Source organism: Amblyomma maculatum, chromosome 6, assembly GCF_055883805.1.
Source record: "Amblyomma maculatum isolate TAMU_Amacu chromosome 6, ASM5588380v1, whole genome shotgun sequence".
Taxonomy (NCBI): domain Eukaryota; kingdom Metazoa; phylum Arthropoda; class Arachnida; order Ixodida; family Ixodidae; genus Amblyomma; species Amblyomma maculatum.
Genome location: NC_139349.1, coordinates 5,264,441 through 5,287,903, shown reverse-complemented (window position 1 = coordinate 5,287,903; position 23,463 = coordinate 5,264,441). Strand labels below are relative to the sequence as shown.

General features: G+C 45.0%; 1 protein-coding gene across 1 annotated transcript; it reads right to left on the bottom strand.

Moving 5' to 3' along the window:
* Positions 1-1,948: 1,948 nt before the first annotated feature.
* Positions 1,949-19,057, bottom strand: Rrp46 (exosome complex component Rrp46). Its single transcript, XM_084605919.1, has 5 exons — positions 18,714-19,057; positions 18,514-18,627; positions 17,833-17,954; positions 10,740-10,880; positions 1,949-2,283 (listed from the first exon to the last, which is right to left on the bottom strand). The coding sequence occupies exons 1-5, from the start codon at positions 18,802-18,804 to the stop codon at positions 2,071-2,073; spliced, it is 681 nt and encodes a 226-aa protein (XP_084462045.1). The 5' UTR covers positions 18,805-19,057; the 3' UTR covers positions 1,949-2,070.
* Positions 19,058-23,463: the final 4,406 nt, after the last annotated feature.

Sequence of the window (23,463 nt, the reverse complement as noted above, 5' to 3'; positions counted from 1 at the left end):
TCGAAATCTTAGACAAATACATTTTACCCGGTAGGAGAAAAATTTTGCAGAGGCAATGACAGCCAAGGGGAAAGCATTGCCAGTGCGCGAGACTTTGGCAACGCACGCGAACGGGCCTCCTGGGGTATGCGGCATTATCTCCCTATAAGCAAAAGATAAGCGATAAGCCACTGGAGTATCTGTGCCCCACCTCCTGCCTTTTCTTTTTTTTTCTCCCTTTGTCATTTTGCTTCATCACAAATGAAGGAGAAAGGCGGATCGGAATCTCCCCCCCCCCCCTCCCCTTTTCCTGCTCTACTCACTTCTTTGCTGCGATCCAGAGAACCTGTGTCATTGGCCCTTTCTCGTGATGCAAACTTGTGATGCAAACCCCGTCAGTTTCCGAGATTAACCACTGTGACAGAGCTCCAGCATTTTAGCTGCTGGCTTTTTGAACAAAGGTAAAATGCAAGTGCACCTTCATAATTGACATGCTGCTTGGGACATTAAAAACATGTTCATTCCCATACCAACAACCTATAGACCCTTTACAGCGCGAGCACATGGGCGTTGCCATATTTGATCATGTGACCCTTCCGCTATCGCCGGCCTTTGAGCCTTCTGCTTTGACTGCTTCCGGCGCGCCTGCACCCGGCTGCACGGTGCTGCATACCTGCTGTCGCTGGGGGCGAGCGTGTAGACAGCTCAAACACCTCATGTGAATGCTCGCAAGTATGTGTAGGTGCTACAAAACGTTTAATTTAACCATGTAGTTCTTTTATTGCGTCCTTCTGACTGTCTGCATTGGCTAGAACGTGTCGACAAACCCGTCAGCCGTCGATGCATTTTTTTGTCAATTCCTTCTCTAATGGTTTTTGTAGAAAACATGGTTTACTGTAAAACGGAATAGATTACAAGCTAATTATCCCCTCACGCAATTTTCTTGCGCAAAGGGCGAAAGCATGATCGGACCATGCTGGCTGAGACGCATTATGAATGTTCACCATTTAGCATTGTGCACTATATTAACTGCTCAATATGGATGCACGTGTAATCACCGACAATTGATAAGGCATAATTTTACCTCCTGTAAACGCCCTGGCTTGACAAGACTTACGCTGCGTGAAGGCCGCATCAGGCGCTCAGCGGCGTTCACCTGCGCTCGGGCAAAAGTTAATGAAATCTGCACTGGAATTCAGAACCCACAGTAGGTAGGCCGAGCAAGTGAGGATATAAAAAATCTTACCATGGTAAATTTCATCATTCACCCGTGCATTAGTTTCATAAAGCAGCAGTTAGCACATGTATTGCAGCAGTGCTTGTATAAAGTAAGCAGGTTCACTGACATGCCCACACTGACTTCTCTTCTCTGCACAATCAATTCTTATGATTGCGTAGATTGCATAGCCACGTCAAGATACTTAGCACCCTGCTAAAATAACGCGGCAGCAGTGCAAAGACGCAATTACAACTCCTGTGAAAACGTCAGGGTCATTCTTGGATTCCCATGGCTATTGCCGGTGCTAAAATGAGCTCGTGCGTGAGGTATAGCCTTTCTCTACAACTCGCAGGCACTTTCGTTTCCCAGAAAAAAATATGAACTCATGATACACCTCAGAGAAAAACGGCAGCCTAGGCCTTGATGTGCATCAGTATGTAGAAAACCATCGTGTATTCTTCCGCCAAATAAACCACAGGATCATTAGTTCTACTTTTCTGTAGATTACTCTGACAACACAGATGACACCTGCATCAAAGCAGCGGTGTTTAAATGGCAGCCGGCATATGCTTACACAAGCTGCACAGCAGCAGTCCGCACTGCGCAGCAATGCGTTCAGAAGGCCAGAAATGACGGCCATCCTAGTGGCACCACCTGTTAGGGAGAGTGGAGCTACTCTCTCTAAATGGTCTATACCTTGTCTAACCCCTTGTATCTTATCTAATGGCACACCTGGGCAGAACAAGTGGCATAAAGTGTCATTTAATTTCTTATGATGAAGTAATTACAAGTCAGTTGACAAAAGAGTGCCTCTGAGTCACTTCAAAGAAAAACTTGACAACCAGACAAGGCTGATTGTGAGGTTGAAAGCTCTAATCCACGTCACTGCCTCTATCCGGGATGAGCAACTTGTGGTAACGTCTCTCCAAGGCATCCTGGTAGAAGGCAAAGATGTCGCCTGCTGCTGCCTGGCACAAAGCCAGGCACTTCTGGAACTCGTCCTTGGAAAAATGGCCAGTCGTGTGGGTTGACACCAGCTTGGACTCTTGGCTTTCGAAGGACAAGGTGCACACAGCCTTTGCTTCCTGGGAAAAGAGAAACATTTTCTCATTTTGAAACAGGAAAATATGACCATGCAACATAAATATTGGTTTACGTATACATGCATGCGATCAATCAGGTCAGATGGGAGCAGAATAAAAGATGGCCACCTGGAAATATTTTTTCTTTTTACCCCATGAAATGCATGTCGCACATGGATTGTCATGCACTGTGGAGCTGTGGAAGGTATGCAATAAGGCTGCGCTTGTGTACCCTTCTCGTCCTTGTATGTAAGTGTGCAGTACCCTTTGTATGCAGTATGCAGTTGTGCAGTATGGAGCTCAATATGAGCAGCAATATGGAAGGCCTAGCAGGAGCCCAGTACTCGGAACAGCACAGGCCTGGTGGTGCAGGAATTTTTATTCAGTGGCTGATAAGAACACAGCACCATGAACGTTTGTATGTTAGGTGCTTTGAACGAAGCCACATCAATTTACAGTAAAATGGGAACCTCTGCTGGTTCACTCCGGACGAGCTGCGTGTTAACCGAGTGCAACAGTACGCACTGTCAGCATTGAATGCAAAAAACAAAAACTGATGGCAAAGAAAGTGAGTTGTCATTTTACGTTAAAAGCAATAATAAACCACACAAGGCTTTAGCAGAGCGCAGCTCTGATGTGCCCGTTCGGCAGTAGAGCCACGTTGCTATTGGTGCCATTGCCGGTGTAACAGAGTGAAAGTCATGAGCCAAAGCTCTCGCTGTTTGCTCATCGGACACCTGAGACAGCCCATCAGGCCTCACCGAGGCCGGCATCAACAAATGCCCTAGATGTTCTCTCTCTCTCTGGCTCACCCCCGTTACCACACCAGACCTTTGCGTTCTCTTTCAACTTAAGACCTGCACTTACATTTTACATTGGGAAATGCCATAACTGTCCTCAGAATTTCCAGTTTTTATTTTATTCTCATTTTGGAAAGATCTTCCCTTTTTTTTTTTTTTTCTCTTTGCACTCTGATCAAACACTTGCATTTCCTCTGGTGCTAATAGCATGTACAGAAAAAGAGCAGAATGCATTCTGCTCTGTTTATCTTGCGGCCATTTGGGTGCAGTAACTAACTAGCCATCCAGATATAAAGACCACAGAGGACAACTTCAGTTACTGGATACACTAAAAAATTTATTCTGTGGCTCATTCTGGCTGTGCGAATGTTTGGTAGAGAGAGATCCCACTGGAAAAGTTGATTTAAAAGCCTGTGTTTCAGAAGAAACGGCTCCAGAAATTTTCGTGTCTCTATGAAATATGGTTGCCACAGCCAGGGTCAAACCTGTGTCCCTAGAACTAGGAGTCAAGCATGCTAACCACTGAGCTTTTTGTTGACGAAAAAATTAAATTACATTTATTTACCACTTGTTTGCAATCCATTAGGGCTACCCATGCTTTCTAATGCGCAGTACACCATTCCAAAGAAAGAACAAACAATTAAAATTTGGTGTGTTTACACCAATAAAGGGATAGGGAACGAATTGACGTCGACATGTATATAAGTAGATTACCACAGCTCAATGACAAAGGGGCTAGTTGCACTAAAAATGAAGCTTTTATAAAGTAGACAAGGTCGAGAAATGAAATACAGGTATCACCATCACTGGCTGTTTATGCAAAGAAAAAAAAAAAGTGCAGCTACAGTACAATTATAAAGCGTAAATTGCAGAGTTTAATGTCCTACAGCAAAACACAGGTGCAAGAGAGATGCTGTAATGAGGCCTCTGGATTAATTTAGACAAGGGTTTCCACCATGGCAAGTATTCGTTAAAATGAGAAAACTTAAACAATCGGTAATCCATCAGTCTTTTCCACAACACAAGAATTTCCAAGCTTCACCAAAGATGCCAGAAATAAAAAATAATTGCTCCTCGTCTCCCCTCTCAACTCAGCGCATGCCAGTGAACAAGAAAAAAAATGCAGAAAACAAGCTACGACAGCACCCATCATGCCCTGTCCAGCCAGAGTCACTTGGGAGCATCCAATATGAGGGCGCTCCCAGAAAGCCCAGCTGACAAAAGGAAGGGGGCAGCTACAAATGCGGAGATTTCGTCCTAACTGGTTGCGAGCATTTGCCAGGAGCACATTTTAAAAAGTACTTGCAAGTTACATGCTCTATGCAAGGCTTTTAAATTTGACTAGAGTACTCACTAAGGGCATTTCTACAGATTTGTTGCTTAAGAATATTTAATATAAATATTGTTTCAGGATAGAGCACTGCACGGGCCTGGGCCAGATAACTGCTGTATTGCCGGGCTCAGGCTGGGCTCGGGCTTGAAGTGGTGGGCCCAAGCCGGGCTAGGCTAGCTGTGTACAGTTTCATTTGGAAATGAACGAATCCCGGCACTAAAATCGTTCCAAGTGGTTTATATATAAGCCACTATAATAGTACATTTGTTAACAACAAATGAGAGAAGGCTCATTTGCAGATCCAGTTTAATCAGTGGCACTTAGTGGTTTGTCCAAGAAACTTTGGGAGTGCACGGCTGGCGGCATTCAACAATACAAACGAAAAATTTAAAAAGAAAAAGCGAATAACCCTGCAGCGCACTCTATCGTGTCTCATGGAGCACGGCAATACATGACACACGGCTCGTTTAAATAAGCATGCGCTTACTAAAGTACACAGCACAGCTGGCTTGGGATTTTTCAGCTATTAGTGAGCACACTCCGTCGGGTCTAGAAGGAGGCGCCCTTGTATCTATTTGGTTTTGTGTTACCACTAATGAATGGATATTTGAAGCCTCCTAAAAGCTGCTAAAATAAGCTAAAAGTACACATGAAACACAGTCATGACCAAAGGAAAACAAATCCGTGAACACTATACCTACATGCGCTAATTAAACAATTCAGATAACGGAGAATTACTCATGCCTCTTATCATGCACAATATTATTGGTAAGTTTATTACAATCTCGCTTCGGACATAGTGGCTAGGCATACAGAAGGCAGGTGGATAATTCCTCATGCTGTAGCCACTACACTCATATCTAATAACCAATTAGCCCAAATAAGGGCCTTGGCAATAGTCTCGCGCTCTTCTGATAGTAAAGTAATACTCTATGCAGTTTTTTTACTTCTACGTGCATGGAATTTTTGTTGCGTGTTATTCGGCTTGTACTGCTGCATCTCAATTATAACTAGGTCATTGATGTTTGAATAAGTTTTTTTCGCCTTAAATATACATTTTTAAGGAATCCGCACAGAATGACTGCCCGGCCTGGGACAGGTCGAGTCTTCGTAGCGCGGGCCCGATTCAAGCCTGCTCCATATCAATGGCCCGTGCTGGCTCAGGCTTCAAAATTGTTCTCCTTACAGATCTCAATTGCTTACTGCCATGCAGTTGTTCCAATCATCTGTAAATCAAGCTGGCTTCTAAAGTGCTATCAGTGACAGCAGTCACCGTGAACATTTTTCCCTACTTGTGGCAACTATTCATCACACCACTTCTGCATGGTACTCTTGTAGCACAATTGCTGTTGTGAAATGTGTAAATAAATGCTGGTGCCTTTCTTCTCAAATTTTGGTTTATTGCAGCGTATACTAGCATTGTAATTTTTCTATTGGAGCTAGCGGAGTAGTCATGCAGTTTTTCGAGCCATGCGCAATTCCTTGAAACTGCCTGACATAAAATGTCATATAGCGTTGGTGTTATTGCCTAACAAGTATCATACTCACTTGTTATGCTTAGTGGATGTCGGCCTTACAAGTAAATATGCTGAATATGCACAATTCATGCTCAGGAACAGTCATCCACTAGCGAATAACAGTGCTCCCGCCCCGCGCCGACATTCGTACCCGTGCGACCCGTGCGCCTCGACCCCTACGTCAGCGGCGCCCTCAGCGAGAGGAGCAGCAGCGCCGCGCAACTTTACCCGACGGCGCCGCTTTATTGTTCGCGCGGCGCGTTGACAGGCACAGAGAGTATTAAGGAGGCTATGGTTAATGCTAGCATTCTTCCAGGACTGCGGTACCCCCGAGGTCACGAGTCAATATGTATACAAGGTGGCCAGTCACAATCTCCCTGCTTTCTCTCAACAAATTTTCTGGTATCTGATCCTCCCCATCTGCTTTGCCCCTCTACATTACTTCAAGACTTTTTCTTTACTTTTTTTGTTACCAGTGGAATTTCTAATTGCTATGCGCTACTGACTGTCTCACTGGCTTCCCGATTACTTTGGCTACTGTATAGATCTGTGCAAAACTCCTCACCTATATTAACTATCTTGTTCATTTTAGTAATAATGTTTCCCACCTTGTCTCTCGTTTCTTCACCTGACACTGACTTGTGCCTATAGCTATACAGAACTTAAGAATGTAGAGGTAAATCCCTCAGCATGAATTCGCAAAGGAATAGCTGGTGCAACCATGAAACAAAATTAACCGAAATATCACTGTAATTGGTCGATGTTGCTGGCTGCATACTCCCTTACGTCACTTACGTTATGTTTGTGGTTAACTCTGATAGCTTTCCCAGTTCTATTCCGTTTGTTGGGCTAGAGGATTTTGTGGTTTGACATTTCTTAATGCAACTATCCTACTGCCCATTTCTACTACACACTCCATAATAATATCCCTGAAATTACTGTTCACTGCTTTTACACTAAAGTCGTCCTCCTCAGTTAAAGCAGTGTATCTGTTCTGAAGCGAGACCCTGAATTCCTGTACTTTCCCTCTTTCTGCTAACTCTCTAAAGGACTCCTTCCCGATAGCTTTCATCCGTTCCCTTTTCAAGTCAAAACTGACTCGATACCTTGTCATCCCATGGTCACGACATTGCAGCTTTCTGATGACCACATTCTGAACGATGCCAGGGTGAGTGAGAATATGAAATCTATTCCATTTTTAGTCTTCCCCATTCAAGCTCTTCAATGTCCGCTTCAGACTGTTCCGTTTGCTGAAGAAGATAACACATTCACGATCCATCAACTGTTTTGTTCTGTGAATTCTACCAGTAATTCTTTCCTACTATTCTTACAGCTTATACTACTGTATACCGAGTTAACTTTACCTCATTGCTGATTCCACATATTCATGGAATCTTTCGACTACACGATCATCATGACTGGATGTAGACATTTAGACCTGTACCCCTCTCAAGTTGAATTATGATAACTTCCACCCTCTTGTTAGGGTTATAGAGCCTCTCTCTGTTCACAGCTAGATATGCTTACTGACACTTAAAAAAAAAAAAAAAAAGAATGGTAATAAGGCATATATCACTCTGAAATACACTAGTAAATAAATGAGCACATTTCAGTTTCTTTGCTTTTTCTCAGCCCTTGTTCAGTATAAAAGTACATGCTATCACACTTGTCACAAGTAATAAACTGCATTCAGTAGGAGGCTGCTGAAGGAGTGCATTAAGAAAGCTCTGATATTTCACGGTCAATGGTATGAAGCTCTTGCTTCTTTACTTTTGCAGTCTTCCTAAGGCTATTCGATTTCACATTACATGCGGCATCATTTGCGGCCTCAGGTTTTTCAATATAGCTGTCAGCAGATCATCATGAATTCAGCTACTGCTAAGCTTCATGTTCCTTTTGTTTCTTCAAGTATGCTTGGTAACGGTGTCATACAGATTAAACATATTTCTGCAGCTCCTTTGTAATTGCGACATTAAGGGCTCCGCCAAACTTCTTTAAAGCATCACACACAATTCTCTGAGATATGTGGATTTCTTTCACGTTTTCGACAGAGAAGCGGCAATAACACTAAATATATCCTTTCAACATTAGTCTGCCCGTAGCTTAAAATAAGAACTTTGACTACTGCCTGGTTTGAGCATGAGGCACGGAACTTCAATAAACAGAATTATGTCCTAGCTGTTGGAATGCCTGTAAAATAATCCGTCAAGTATCAAGTGGCTTAGTGGCTTGAGTGAGCGTAGTGAGCAAGCAGCCACAAATACTTATACCTTGCAATATGGCCTGACACTCAGTCGAGCTGCTAACCAAAGTCGAGTGTGAAATTAAAGGACTTTCAAGTACCTCTGTATTTTCAAAGGTTTTCAAGGCCTTCAAATGGGTTCTTAAAAATCAAAGGTTTTCAAGGACCGCTAAGAACCCTGACATTTGGCAGAGGTGAGTTGGCCTCGGCAGCTCTGGGAGCTGTGGCCATACCTTTGATATTTGCCGCAGCAGTAGTGTGGGTTTAAGATGTACTGTCTGAGTTTAGTTTCATGCAGCCTGCTTTATCTGAATCAGGAACAATGAGTGATGCAAAAGTCAGAATGATGTGCTTGGTTTGAATCTCTTTGTCACTGTGCCTGATTTTAATTTGATACACATCTGTGACATTTTGTTCCTTTAGACCTTCTAATAATTCCTCCTCAGTAAGGTATTTGAGGTAAACATCAGAAATAACCCCACAAACTGTGTTCAATTACCAGTGTGGGCTGATTGTAATGGGGATATCTCCAAAAGATGTTATTGGTGCCAGTTTTCCACACTTATGGTTATAAACCGCTTCTAGAAGGAGGTCACCAATAGGTAGCTTATGGTGTCTGTAAGTGCCTCTATCAGCGGAAATGGCAAAACTTGCGGCACAGGTTTTTATGCACGTTCTGAGTGGACTACGGAGGGAAAGCTGTTTGCATTCTAGTGAAAAATTTGCTTGTCAACTTGGTGTGCTCTTATTTGGTGGGAGGGCAATCAGTTGTTATTTTCGGTGATGGTGCCAGCCACCCATCACGGAGCTCAACATGGGGATGGGACAAGAGCCTGAAAGAAAGCCCTACTCATGCTAGCTGTGCACCCTGACTATAATCCAATATGGGATAATGCAGGGTGGTTAACCGCACAAGGTTAACCCTTGCCATGTGAAAGAAGGGAAAAGCCAAAGAAGGAAGGAGAAAATAGGAGAATTATGGAGAAAGAGGATAGGAAAACAATTAGAGGGGTTCACTGAACTGAATGTGAAGCAAAATCTCTGGCTGCAGGCGGCCAAGCGTTGCATCGAACACAACCAGTGTTGCATTGGATGCATCAAAGTTACTGGCGTTCTATGCTGAAATTTCGTGCCCTGCAAATGCAATAATGGCAGGCAGATGCTTTCCTGCTCTACTCGGTCAGCTTTCTGTGGAGGCCCTTGCATGCACAGTGAGGCTGCATAAAGAGGCATGTGACGTCACGAGTCGGCGCAGCGGCGGGACACCTGTGGAACGGCACGGCTGGTTGCCATGAGTACGACGCACGCACAGTTGTGGCGTCGGACAGGCACGGTGAAACTTACTTCTACTAGCCTAGTGTAGCTGTTGCTACAAAACCGGCTGCCGATTTCCCCAGATGGGTCAGCCCTGGGGTGCCATCTATTGCAAGTCGGGCCAAAGTAGTGTGGTGGTTCCACCGAGGGGCCGTAAAGGTCAAAAGACTCGGCGTAGGCTCAACTACCAAGATCCATCCCTCTTTCCCCCGGACTTGGCGATGCCACACCTCGCTATACTCCATTTCACAAGCTATTTGCAGCACTACGAAAGCTAAGAGTGATCTGGGCCAATGAGTGTGGTGCACACTGCATGGCTATGCTCGTCATCTTTCGTGCCATCAGCGATATTCACGTAGGAACAGTCATGCAATGTGTGCTCTCCTTACTGGCCCAGATAGCTTTTTAGCTTTTGTAGTGCTGCAAAAAGCTTGTGAAACAAAGTATAGGCGTGGGTGCTTGGTGGCCATGGTGTCACACAGCACACCAAATATCTGCTTTAAAAGATGCCACCAGCGGGGTGACTGGCACATTTTGTCATTTGCCGCGACATACTATGTGATTTTATACACTCACCATCTGGCAGCTGTCTGCATGCAGGTATTTTTTATAAGCAGCTTGTGACATGTCAACAGCTGTCGTTGGAGCCATATAATCGTGCATTTCACGACATGCAAGGCATTTCAAACTGGAATGCAGCTTATTGAACACAATGGCAGCTGGGATGATGATGATGATGAAAACGTTTATTGAAAGCCACATTGGCTTAGATTAAGGGAAGGCTGATCGGGTCCCTAGTCTGGGACATCGTTGGTAAAAGCCGCTGCCCGTGCTCTTTCGACGAGGGCTCGTTGAGGGCAGCTGGGATAATGCACTCCGTTTAATTCTGACTTAAGTGTACACAGCTATAAGCTGAAGCAGAATTAAATTTTTTTTCTTTCGTATTTCTCACCTGCCTTCACAATCTGTTACTGTTTGTATAAACTAGGCCTGGCTCTTGAAACAATGGTAGTTCACTGTAGGCAACAGTTTAGAAAATGGCAAGTGTCTAGTTTAGTTAATGTCGTAAAATGGACATGATGAACAAAGTTGCAGAAACACTTAAAGCACTGAGTATCATGATATGCAGAAAGGAGTCAGGCAAGCAATTTAGATGTTAAAAAATGAGTTCCTGGTCAGTGAACTAAAGTTGCAGTAACAAAGCCATGCCACTCCTATTTGTACCAAAGAGGTTGTAAAAATAGCTGGCTTACCTCTTCCTGTTGTCTGCTGGGATCAAGCACTACTGTTCCCTCTTGAGTGAGTGCAGCTGTGACTGCTGCTATGTGGCATTTCATGCTGACCGCTGCATCAATTACTGCCAAACAGGATGCATTTATGCAGCATGCCAGAAGCTGGAAATGGGCTGTGTTAAGTTTAGCCTGCATTCTCACTTCAACATCACAACAATGTCTTCAGTAGGCCCCTCTTTTACACACAGCTAAAACCAATTACACAAAGGAAATTTGGAGACAACAATTACCAGATAGACAAAAGAAATGCAAAAGAAAGGGCAAAGAGAACTCAGCAAAATTGCGAAGCACTGCACGAGCAGAAATAGTGCATGGCTGGGGCATTAGTATGCCTATTCCGAGATGGGGAAATTTGTGGACAACGTTCATTCACTGGCAATGGCTTGGGAGCGTATGCATAGGCTGTTCAAAACTTGGCCACAAAACTCAGTGGTCAGATGGAATTTTTGCAGTTCATATTTCTGTAGTGAACTATGAGAGCATATCAGGAAGATGAGGATGAGAATGACGAAGTGCCACAGTGTTGCTCGAGCTTGCTGGTGTGCTTAGGCTGGATGTTTTTGTTATGTCTGCCGTGCAGCTTACGGTGGATTATATTCCGTGTTTAAATACTCAGTAAAACTCCTTTTACTTGATGGAGGTGAAGATTTCCTGCCGCCCTGAGGCTCTGCAGCAGCACACTCCCGATAACAACCATGACCAATGCTACCACCCCTAGTCCAGCCAAACCCTCGCCCCCCGTCTTCTGTGCTGGAGCTTTGCGCCAGTGTGACCCTCCTATCTTCACCAGAACCGGCGACCACGTCAAAGACTGGCTGGCCCCCTATGAGCGGGTCAGTACTTACAACAAATGGGACAACGACCTAATGTTAAATAACATCATATTCTACCTGACAGACATTGCGAACCTGTGGTTCTGCAATCACGAGGCCGACATCACATCGTGGTCAGCCTTCAAGGCTAGTTTTGCCGATATCTTTGGCCGGCCTGCAGTGCACAAGCTGCGTGCTGAGCAATGCCTGTGTGGCCGTGCACAGATTCCAGGCAAGAATTTCACCAGTTACATTAAAGATATTGTAGACCTGTGCAAGGGCGTGGACACTTCAATGTCAGAGCGCGCCAAGATCGACCACATTTTGCAGGGAATTGACGATGGCATGCTCCAGATGCTTCTGGCCAGAAATCTAGCAAACATCGTCAATGTCATCAACGCATGCCAAAGCTACGATGAGTTACGCAAGCACTGTTACCTCACTCACTCTTCGCTCTCACACCCGCAGCCTCTTGCAGCTTTGAAACCGGACTCAGAATAGCCATCCTTGCTGCCACAAATAAAGCAGTTTGTTAGAGAAGAAGTTGCTCGTCAGAAGGTGGGCCTGTGCTGTTTTCTATTCACGTGATTGCGTTCATTGCGCCACATTTCTGGGTACTTTGTTCGTCAACTATTCCTTGTTCACCTGCGTCCTGACACTCCCTCTCTTTGGTGCCTAAGTTGCAGCAGGTTATCTGCGAACAAGTCGCAGAAGCACTTCCCGTGCTTCCTGAAGTTTCTTCTGTCACTCCTTTGACATACGTCGGAGCACCAGTCCAGTACAGTCAACCTTTTGTTCCGGCCCCTTTGATCTATGCCACAGTGGCTGTGCGGCTTCCGCCTGAGCCGTTAGCACCCATTCAGCCTGTCCTACACCAAGCACCGCTTCCTCAAATGCTCCACTTCAACCTCCCGCTCCACAATATTACAAGCTTGTAATATTGGCACACTTCGGACAATCGCCCAATTTGCTACTACTGCAGTTGCACTTTGCGCGGTCGCATCTCCCGAGCCTGCGCCTTCTGATTACTCTCCACCACAGCTTCGTTCTGCTCCCTCTTTGCCTGCATACGCCACCAAGCAGTGCCCGTATACGACCCAACGTTCTCCTTCTCCATGGCACCGGTCACTGTCACCAATGCGCCATCGACCTACATCTCCTGACGAGGGAAACTAAGTTCCGTGGTCCCTGAGGCAAGAACTGCATGCTCTGCGAAATCAAGGCCTCATACCGCTATAATGTACAATATAGCGGTCTCTATCGATGGTCTGTCTACATATGCGCTGGTCAATACGGGTACTACAGTGTCAGTGATTCATGAGCAGTTACGACGCCATTTCCTGGTTTGTCGCTCCGCACTGCTAGAGAAGAGAGGACTGCACTCTTAGCAGCATGTACGGCATGTGTCATCATTGAAGGTCTTGTGTACAGTGTTGAGTTCCAAGTTTTGTTGTCTTGCTCCCACGATTCCTTGTCCAAAAATAACGCCATGATCGATTGCACCCGAGCTGAAGTGGAATTTTCTACACTATGCGATGAACTGCCCGATGACACCTCTTCCGTGTGTTTTCAAAAGCTCACCATCGCTGAAAACGTCGACGTAGAGCCAGAGGCTTGCGCTCTTATGCCTCTTTCGTGTGCTGCTGTGTCAGCCGTCACCATTTTATTTAAGCCGTCTGCTGTTCTTGATGGCTTCACGCAACTACTCATCTACAATCCATCTGCTTACTCTGTTATATAGTGAACTTCCCTGTTCTGTTTAACCAGAGCCCACCCTCGCTCTGATCTGGATGGCTCTAAGACCTACCGCAGTAACTACATCAATGCTCTGCATTCCGATCCGACACCTGATTCGTTGCCAAACAACTTCGTCAGAACCGTCATCGATGACACTCTTCCTTCCACCTACCGGATGTAGCTCGTGGCCCTTTTTAGATATTTCGCCCTGCTTTCGATGCTGCCAGCACACCTTTCAGCTGCACTTCCACAGTTGTGCATCATACTGAGACCAGTTCTAACACGCTTTTTCGACAGCGGCCCTATCATGTGTCAGCGGCAGAGCGTCACGGAATCAATGAACAAGGACGTGCTACAATGTGGTGTCATCTGCCCGTGTCAAAGCCCCTGGTCATCACCGGTGGTACTAGTAAAGAAGAAAGATAGTTCTGTATGCTTTTGTATCGATAACTGGCACCTCAACAAAATTACCAAGGACAATTACCTCCTTCCGCGTATAGACGACGCTCTTGATTGCGTCCAAGGTGCCGACTAGATTTCGTTGCTTGATTTACATTCCGGCTACTGGCAAGTGCCGCTGGCCGCTTCTGACAGAGAGAAGACCGCATCTGTTACACAGAATTTAACGTGATGCCCTTTGGTCTGTGTAAAGCGCTCGCCACATTTGAAAGGATGATGGATAACATTTTGCGGAAGTTCAAGTGGCACATCTTCCTCTGCTACTTGGACGATACTGTTGTCTTTTCCACCGACTTTGCCACCACCTAGAGTGCTTGCGACAAGTTTTGGTTTGCCTGACTGACGCCGGCCTACAACTAAATCTCAAGAAGTGTCGCTTCGTACCTGGGAGTTGACCATTTTGGGGTACATCGTCTCTAAGGAAAGTGTTCGCCCTGATACGGCCAAGCTGCGCTCAGTGGCGGAGTTTCCTAAACCAGACTCGCTCAAGCAGCTTTGAAGCTTCATAGGCCTGTGCTCATATGTTCGGCGCTTCATACGCAATTTTGCTTCTATAATTGCACCCCTGACGAAGCTACTCAGGGAAAAGAGTGACATAACTGCATGGTAGGCCGAATGCGATGAAGTGTTCACCGCCTTGCGCCATCTTCTGACTTCACCACCAATCTAATCCTTCGTCACTATGACCCCACAGCACCCACCGAGGTGCATACTAATGCGAGTGGCGTTAGCCTCGGAGCTGTCTTGGCTCAAAAGAAAGATGGCTTTCAAGAATATGTTGTCGCATACGCGAGTCCTCTCCTCTCCAAAGCTGCATGCAACTACTCTGTTACAGAAAAGGAGTATCTATTCATTGTGTAGGCACAAACGAAATTCCGGCCCTAACTGTACTGTCGCCAGTTTGACGTCGTCACCACTGTCCTCTCTTAAAGATCCTACCCTGCCGCCTCACATGATGGGCTCTTCGCATTCAGGAGTTTGACATCTGCATTATATATCGCTCTGGCCGTAAACACATGGATGCCGACGCTTTGTCTCGTTCTCCTTATCATGCGACACTGCTTGCTCCTTGGTAGCTGGTCCTGTCCTCTCATGTCTTACCACCGCTAATATGCCTGCAGAGCAGCGCAAAGACCTGTGGCTTGCATATCTTACCGACATCGTGTTCACTTCAACCAATGTTGCGCCTTGTCGGACGTTATGCCATCAAGCACTACACTTTGCCAATTGCCATATGAGACGGCCTTCTCTACCACCGCAACGACATGCCTGATGGCTGACGGCGGCTTCTCATCCTTTCTTGCCATTTACGGTTTGAAATTTGCACCTCTTTCCACGCCGAGCCTCAGTGTGCCCATCCTGGTGTGGTCAAAACATATCAAAGAATTTCTCAATGCTACTATTATTGCGGCATGTACGGCTATATTTGCAAATACATCCGCTCCTGCATCGCCTGTTAGCGGTGAAAGTCATCCACACCCCGTGCTTCTGGCCCCTTGCAACCACTTCCATGTCCGGTACGTTTTTTTGATCGCGTTGGCGTTGACCGCTATGTACACTTCCCTGCACAGCCTCTGGGAATCACTTGATTACTGTCGGCATCGACCACTTCATCCGGTATGCCGAGACCGCCACCCTACCCGCCACTATTTACCGTAAAGTTGCTCTGTTCTTGCTACATCACTGTGCTTTTCGCCACGGCGTGCCGCGGTGAGCTGCTAAGTGACAGAGGCCACGTCTTTCTTTCCAATGTCGTTGAAGCTTTTAGTGGCCAAATGTAGCATCATACATAGGACCATCACAGTCTACCACTCTCAAATTAATGAGCTGACCGAGCGTTTCAATCAAATCATACTCTCGGAGATATGCTCAGGATGTATGTCGCCGCCGATCAGACCCACTGGGACGCTGTCCTTCCTTTCGTGACGTACGCATAAACACTGCCACACAGTCAACCACCGGCTTTAGTCCTTTCTTCCTCCTTTATGGGAGTGAGGCATCGTCCATGATGGACACTATCTTACTGTATAGTCCAGACTCCTCCGAGTGTACTCCCCTTTCAGATGTTGCAAAGCATGCAGAGGATTGTCGCCAGTTGGCCCCGTCTTTTACATCGTAATCCCAAGGCCGCCAAAAGCATCGTCATGACAAAGATCAGATGCTGCACGTTTTTCCTACAGGATCCCTCGTTTGTCTCTGGGTTCCTGGTATCCCACCAGGATTGTCTTCAAAATTTCGAACCGAGTACCACAGCCCTTATCGCATCATCCACCAAGCCTTCCCTGTAAATTACATTGTGAAGCCACTCACTTCTTCGGACATGTGTCATCGTGACCGAGAAACTGTACACATGAGCCGCCTCAAGATATACTACAACCCGCTCCTCTTGCCCTTGCCATATATTGCCAGGGTCGCTCCTCTTCGCTCTTGGGGCAATTATGAGAGCATATCAGAAAGATTAGGATGAGAACGACGAAGTGCCACTGCACCGCTCAAGCTCACTTGTGTTTGTGTTTTTGTGTTGTCCACTGCGCAGCTTATGGAGGATTATATTCCCCGTTTAAGTACTCAGTAAAACCCCTTTCACTTCATACAACTCAGCTTAACATCAGCACCTGCTGGTTGCATGTGCAAAAAAAAAAAAGAATTCAACGTTTTCTTCCATCTTGGTTTGCAGATGCTATTTTCTTTTTTTTACAACAGGACATTAATTATGCAGTCAAACCACTTTTAGGGCATTATAAAACCTCCCACTTTACAGCATTTACTCACAATTAAATTCATTTCATCCACCCATGTATGTGCCACCTCCCGTTACATCTGACTTCTTTGAATTTACTGTTACTCTAAAGGACCGCTGGTTATTAATAACACCCTTTGCATTATATGCCTTGTCTGTTTCTTCCCGATTTCACCTATGATATGAACTCAAATTTGTTCCCTGGCCCACTCAGTTTTTCCCAGTCTATTAACATGGCGCCAATTATTTTTCTTGATGCAGATTGCTGCACTGTCCAACACCATTTCAACATTTTTTCATTAGCCTGTAGGTTTCTACCACATAGGTGGTAGTGGTTAGGTACAGCTATCAAGTACTTCCCCCTATCAGGAATACCGAGGAAGTATGTATATTCTGAAAGAAAAAAAAAAAAAAAAAAAAAAAAAAAAAAAAAAAAAACCCAGGTGTATTTAACATCTGAGTGTGTTCAGGGTGCCTACAAATATTAAAAATGAAGATATCGAAAACTAAATGCACATGTGCTCGAAAAAGGAAAGACAGTTACTTGTTCTATATGGATTAACTGAAACTTCCAGTACCACCACTTGTAAAATTTAAAAGGCCCAGGAATTTACATGCCTGACACCACAGCGGGAGTGTGTTGATCTGTTTGTGCAAAATCGGGCAGTGAAATGTCTCTTTTGCAATTTAAATAGGAAAACCAGCAGGCTGTGACGGTCACAGTGTGTCTGCGTGAACCTGTGCTGGTCATAGGCAATGGCGTCCTGTGATCGGAATAGACTCATTCTGAAGAAGTATGATGGGAAAAGTGGATAAGAGTTAACTAATGCCCAGGAATTAATCCAGGTACCTTGACTACTGTCAAAAGACTATAAGTGCTGTAGCACAAGTGAAAGAGGTTAGTTCTTGCTAATTACAAACAGCCTGGCACTCAGTTATACAGTTTCTGTGGGTATCCCCAGAATCCTTTCAGTGAACAAAGGAATACAATTTATAAAGACTGCATAATCAGGTACGATTCGACTGTCAAGAAGCCTGTTTTATTTATCAAGGTAATGTAGCTTCATAGGGAAATGATGAATAAGATGAAATTGTTTCAATGGCATTTTAGGGTATCAAAACTATTCAAATGCTTTTTGCTGTTAACCAGCATCAAAAATATTCATATGTGAGCAGCTCAATGCTGATGGACAAAATGCACTCTGTGTTTATTACTTCATGATTAGATTTACTGTTATGATGTGCACTCCGTACCCAGAAATGTCATTTGCACTGTCAACGAACAAGAAATTGAGGAAAAGGATACACCTCCATCATTGTGAAGCTCTTGGCATGTGAGTGAGATGCAGGAACGTGGATGTAAGGCAGTCAACATGGCAGTCTCCAGTGTGCTCCTTACAACCTTTTCGGTCAACCGATCGGAGCAACCTGCAAAGGTTGAAGAAGCACTTTATAAGTTACGGGATCTAACCGCGGGAACAAAATTGAAGTCAAATATCTCGTGGAAATGGCGTCTGCGTGTGCTGTGCATTCGAGGCTGAAACTGATACATACTGATATTTTTCATCTGAGTGATTTTCGATTGACGAAAAGAACTCGGATGAAGAATATCAGTCTATTTTTGAGCGAAGTAGCAGTAATAAACCATACTGAGAAGTTACTACATTCAAATGGTTTAAAAGAACTTTTAGACGGGCTAGATGGTTTTCAGCTTCAGACGGCATCTTTAGCGCAAAAAAACACACGCACACGAGAGAAAAGGCGGGACACGGGACAGGCGCTTGTCCCGTGTCCCGCCTTTTCTCTCGTGTCCGTGTGTTTTTTTTGCGCTAAAGATGCCGTCTGAAGTTACTACATTCGCACACTTTTTTCCCATGTGCTCGGCTTTTGCTAGATTAGCACTGAAGTTATTACAGAATGGTAACCGGGGAGCATAAACCAAAGAAAAGTTTACAATAAACGTTACAAAAGAACAAAAGTTACTTACTTTGATGCCCCGATTTCGATCGAAAAAATACTTCGACCGTAGCCTTCTCGTGTAGCTCGCGCGCTTGTTTTACTTCAGCAGGACCGTAAACGCCTGCTTGAACGACAGTCTCTCCTGCACAAGGAAAAAAGAGCAAACAGGTTCACCAAAAGCGGTTGCTCTCATTTCAGTGAAACTATGCTGCATTAACTTGGATTCACCTTGGGCTAAAATTGCTGATCCGTCGGGGCGTGAAAGGTTTGAAAACTTCGCGGCTAACTTGCGAAGGCGTCCCGTTTGACTTGTGTCCATTATTGACGAACACTTTTTGAAAATTTAGAATTCAAAGTGATATGTAAAAGTACGTGGTCACTGTAGTCTCGAAAGAGGAATTCTTGAGAGTAATACAGAGATACAATCAACTCCAAAAGCCACGTACACACTATTGCAGTAACAATCTATGCACTGTCGTGCCCAGCTACTTTAAGATACTTTAAGAATGCATGGAAGCCGCCATGTTGTACTATAAGAAACGTGGACAGATATACTTATTTTAGTAACAAGTAAATGGAGCAACGCACCACTAGTACTGCTAGTACCACGCCATGACCACGCTGCAAAATGTTGCACCACAGCGCCAAGTGACATTCATAGGCCCTCTTGCATTTTATTTCAATTTCTTTAAACACAATTACTACTGTAAAAAACTACTCAGTAGGCTTGCAGTAGAAAATATTGTACACAAAGTATGGCGAACGTGTTCGTTGCTTTCTGTCACGCTGAGCGGCGTCACGTGCAACTTCGAAGAGCGCGACGCTCAAATTGCAACAGTAAATTCCAACGCGGTAAGTCCGTTTCAGTCTTGGTTTCAGTTGGTTTCAGTAATCATAGCCGTGCGGGATATGGTAAAAGAGATGCGGTGGACATTTTTATTTTTTTTATTTCTTCGTTGATTTTTCATGTAGGACTACAATGAGTTACTTCACTTTACACAAGGACAAAGGTCATACTTATGAACAGAAAAAAACTAAAGAAGGACTAGATAATACACACGCAGAAGGCGTATCTCGGGGCTTTGATATCAGCCACGACGATTTGCATGACACTGACACATCTAGATATGAATCAATAGCTGTTAGACACTAGAATTTGTTGAATATGCGCTAGCAAAGGTACTTTGCACGTCTCTATTATTCACAAAATAGTAAAAGAAATCTAAACCAAGACGTGACAATTTATGTACTTTCTAAATAGGTATTCGTAACGAATCGGAACCGACAGGGAGAAGCGTCGGTTAGTACCTTCGTGGAGGCCAGCCGGTGAGGCATCATGCAGAGATGCAGCGCAAACGAACAAGGACGACAAGATACAAGGAAAACAGGACTAGCATAATCCTGTGCTAGTCCTGTTTTCCTTGTGTCTTGTCGTGTTTGTCCCTTTGAGCTGCACTTCTTCGCGATGTGAGAGGCGCGCTGTCGCGCCACTTTTACTTCTGCATCCATGACGAAGCATAATTTATTTTGTTAAGCTCACAATATTTTGTATATGTAGAAATTTAATCGCATTTGGCCTAGGGGCCCTAAGAGGCCGGACAAGGGAGGGGGGGGGGGGGAGGGTCTTGGCTACCCTTACGCATTAACACATTACGGGCTAGTTGGTTCGAACCTGTGTTCGTCTCACCTTTCTGCGTCCTGTGTGTGGTTTTTGCGCTGTTTTACCTTGTGTACCCTTACGCGCAACCATGCGCACGCCTATGTCAGTAATGATAGTAAGGCAGGGGAACGAAAGAGTACGGGCCTAGGAGAGCCGTTGCGCCGCCTTCTCAATAGTTGAGACACCGTGCTTGAAGTGGGAAAGACCGGACAATGGCGACGTGCAGTGGCGTGCAGTGTGGGTGAGAATAGGCTGTAGGGCAGCAGTGCGACGTAGCAGTTAGGACGTGCCATAAATCAACCTTTTGCTGGCCTGGTAAAACAAGTCGGCAAAGAAGGTGCTTCGTAGACGCTTGTACACGTGAAGAAAAGGGCTGCCAGGATGCATGTCGGAGAAGAGTCATAGAGGATAGTTTTGAGTATGACCGACATTGGTTTTGTGGAGTGGTCTGACGATAGTCGGTATATGTAGCGTGATCGGGCTCGATCGTGCTCTTATAGTGTTTTTTTTTATTTATTTTTTTTATGATACACCTACCCAGCTGTCTCCCTATCGCTGCCGCCTTTTATTTCTTCTTACTCTCTGCTCACTGTTTTGTTGTTTTCGCCACCGCAGCAGCTCAGGTACCCCCGAGCGCGATGGCAGATGCCGCGGCTGGCACAAATCATTTCCTTCATTATTTTAATCATTTTCATTAAGACCACTTGATGGTGATGAGACACAGCTGTATGCTGCGCACTGCAGCATGTTGAATCTGTAGCGGACGTTGGAGCGGATGCGGCGCCATGATGGGCAGAAGAGAAGAGCGACTGGTCGAATGGTGGTAATGAGCGCGCGGTATACAAAGCCACTGGGGCGACGACGCAGCCAATCGACAGTAGTGATGGTGATCCCTTCGCATGTGCAAAATGGGCAGGTAGGTAAACTTTAAACGTGCGCTGCTAATGGTAAAGTCATTTGGCTCCAAGAACTGTATAACTATCCGGCTGGATGAAAGGATCGAACACTGAGAAAACGTTGATCCCAATAATTGTTCCCAGTAAAAAATAAATTATCTAGCTTTTCCTGGCTGTGCTGATGTTTGTACGGGAGCAAAATACGTATTGATGAGCTTTCAAATTTATTGCATATAAAATCCTGCCAATCAATTCAAATTCATTACATGCTTACCGGAAAGAATGGATTGCCACTATATTGAAGTGAATGGAAAGGTAGAGTAGCCTCTGTGCCAGGATTTGCGCTGAGGGGGAGAGGGTATCGTGTAGAGCTTCTGGTGCTTCAAAGACGTCAGCTTCGAAAAGTGGTTGACAATGATCCAGAAATACAAGGCAGTCATCTACATATATCTGAAAATCTTATTTACAGTCGGAAAGTCTTCGCAGAGCTGAAGGTATACATCGGCCGATCGTCGGACGTTGGTTTTCAAGCTTTTCCTAAGCTTCCCATATATTTAAACATGTAGTCTCTTTATTTCAATATTTATTGCTTACTATGATTTCGTGAATTGATTTCGGTTTCCGTATTTAGTGATCCATGTAGGGAATATCAAGCTGCCCGTATCACTATCTTAATACAATTCTGGTGTTCACGCACGCTGTCGTGTGAATAGTCACACGTTTGGTCAGTATAGACCAAACCAGGGTTAAATTATGATTATGAATTAACTGTGTCGACACGAGCCATCAGACGCATCGCACTTCTGTTCTACCAGCCAGGCTGATTGCAGAAAAAAAACATGCCGCCCCCCCCCACCCCTGGCTCCTTCCACCCCCCCCCCCCCTTCCTTTTTTTCTTTTCTTCATTTGATGAGAAAGATTGCAAATGGAGGACACTGTAGTGCACTTTTTCTCCTTCTTTGGGGGTGAGGGGGGGGGGCGAAGAAATTCCTACGGCGAATTACGGCATGTTGCCGTCTCACTACCCGTCGGGACGAATGCGATCCAGCATGCCCGATGCTCTGCATCGCAGAACTCGTTTTGAGAAGCGAGAAGCTTTGTTCCTGGCGAGTTCAGGCATGATATATTGCACCTTGCAGCGCAGCAATTCATATTTGACAGCAGAATTCCACCATTACAAATAACGTAAGAAGAACACGACGAATATATCTGGGTTACTTCGCAGTGTCTGTGCAAAGTAGGTGTGCACGCATCTCCAATTTTCGTTTCCGCCTCGAAGGGTGCATGGATCGCGGTCAGAGTTAGTCCTGCACGAAGCCTTGTCAGACAATTAAATGGACAAATAAAATGATGAAGTTTGCTAAACGAAACAGGCGGTGCAAGAGGCCTTTGTCCGGCAGTAGACATACTGGGTCGGTGGCAATGCTGATAAAAGTGCCTACTCGTGTACCACAAGTTGGTTCTTACGTTTCTAATTCTATTTTATTTAGTCGTGATGCATCCTATTGGGCCGTTCACTTCTCGGTTCATACCGCGATCCTCGCCTCATATGCTGCAATCCTCGCATAAGGCTAAAAAAGGTCATTCGCTCGCTTTTGTACCTCGTACTATACTGTCACTATATTTCTGATTCATTGTTTTGCCATTATGATTTGTTTCTTCCTGTAAAAAAATGAGGCAGCTTCAGGTGCCTGAAGCTGTGCAGGATGAACTTTTGCAGCGTGAGCTGAACCAGAAACATTTAAGTTTCTGATAAAGATAAAGCCCCTCTTTCTATTCGTATGGCTGCTCTCGGGTGGATGCCGATCAGTAATTCGGCTCCCTTATTCCTCCTTCCTTGCAGGCCTGAGATGAGAGAGGGCTTTGATCGGTTCAGCCTTAAGAAGCTTAAGAAGCCGTACCGCGCCAAAGGCGCTCGTTTTGGGATGCTCTGTGTTGTTGCTGTTGAGAAGACGAGGGAAAGAGAGCAAAAAGGATGCAGCCTGCGCTTTCAGCCTTGGTCTGGAGCCTTCTACCGCCTCGCATTTTGGCGTCAAAGGCCAAAAAGCCCATTCTGGTCGCGGCATACTTTTTCTCTCTCGAATATATTTTTTTCTTAACTACCTGCCAATTGCATTTTCGTGATGGCAAATGAACATTGTTGTTATACTATTTATTACTATTTATTATTAAATATCTGATTCGTATGCAGATTTAACGCAGAGGTTGCACTGTTTTGTGCATATTTAGCAGATCATTCAGTTGTGCTTCACAGACTGCCCTTTTTGTCTTTTCCGAAACGTTTGTGACGGTAAAACATGCGCCGACTAGAATCAGCCTGAAATATGTTAGCAAGGTACTTGTCAATCAGTGGAGTTCGTACCAACTCCATTGATTACTAAAGACAACTCTCACTCACTCACTCACTCACTCACTCACTCAC

Excerpts from the sequence above, each read along its gene's own strand:
- Rrp46 (XM_084605919.1), bottom strand. The coding sequence starts at position 18,804 with ATGGACACAAGTCAAACGGGACGCCTTCGCAAGTTAGCCGCGAAGTTT. Across the intron at positions 17,955-18,513 it reads ATCGAAATCGGGGCATCAAA|GTTGCTCCGATCGGTTGACC; the intron begins GTAAGTAACTTT and ends CAACCTTTGCAG. Across the intron at positions 10,881-17,832 it reads AGCTTCACAATGATGGAGGT|CTTCTGGCATGCTGCATAAA; the intron begins GTATCCTTTTCC and ends GCCCATTTCCAG.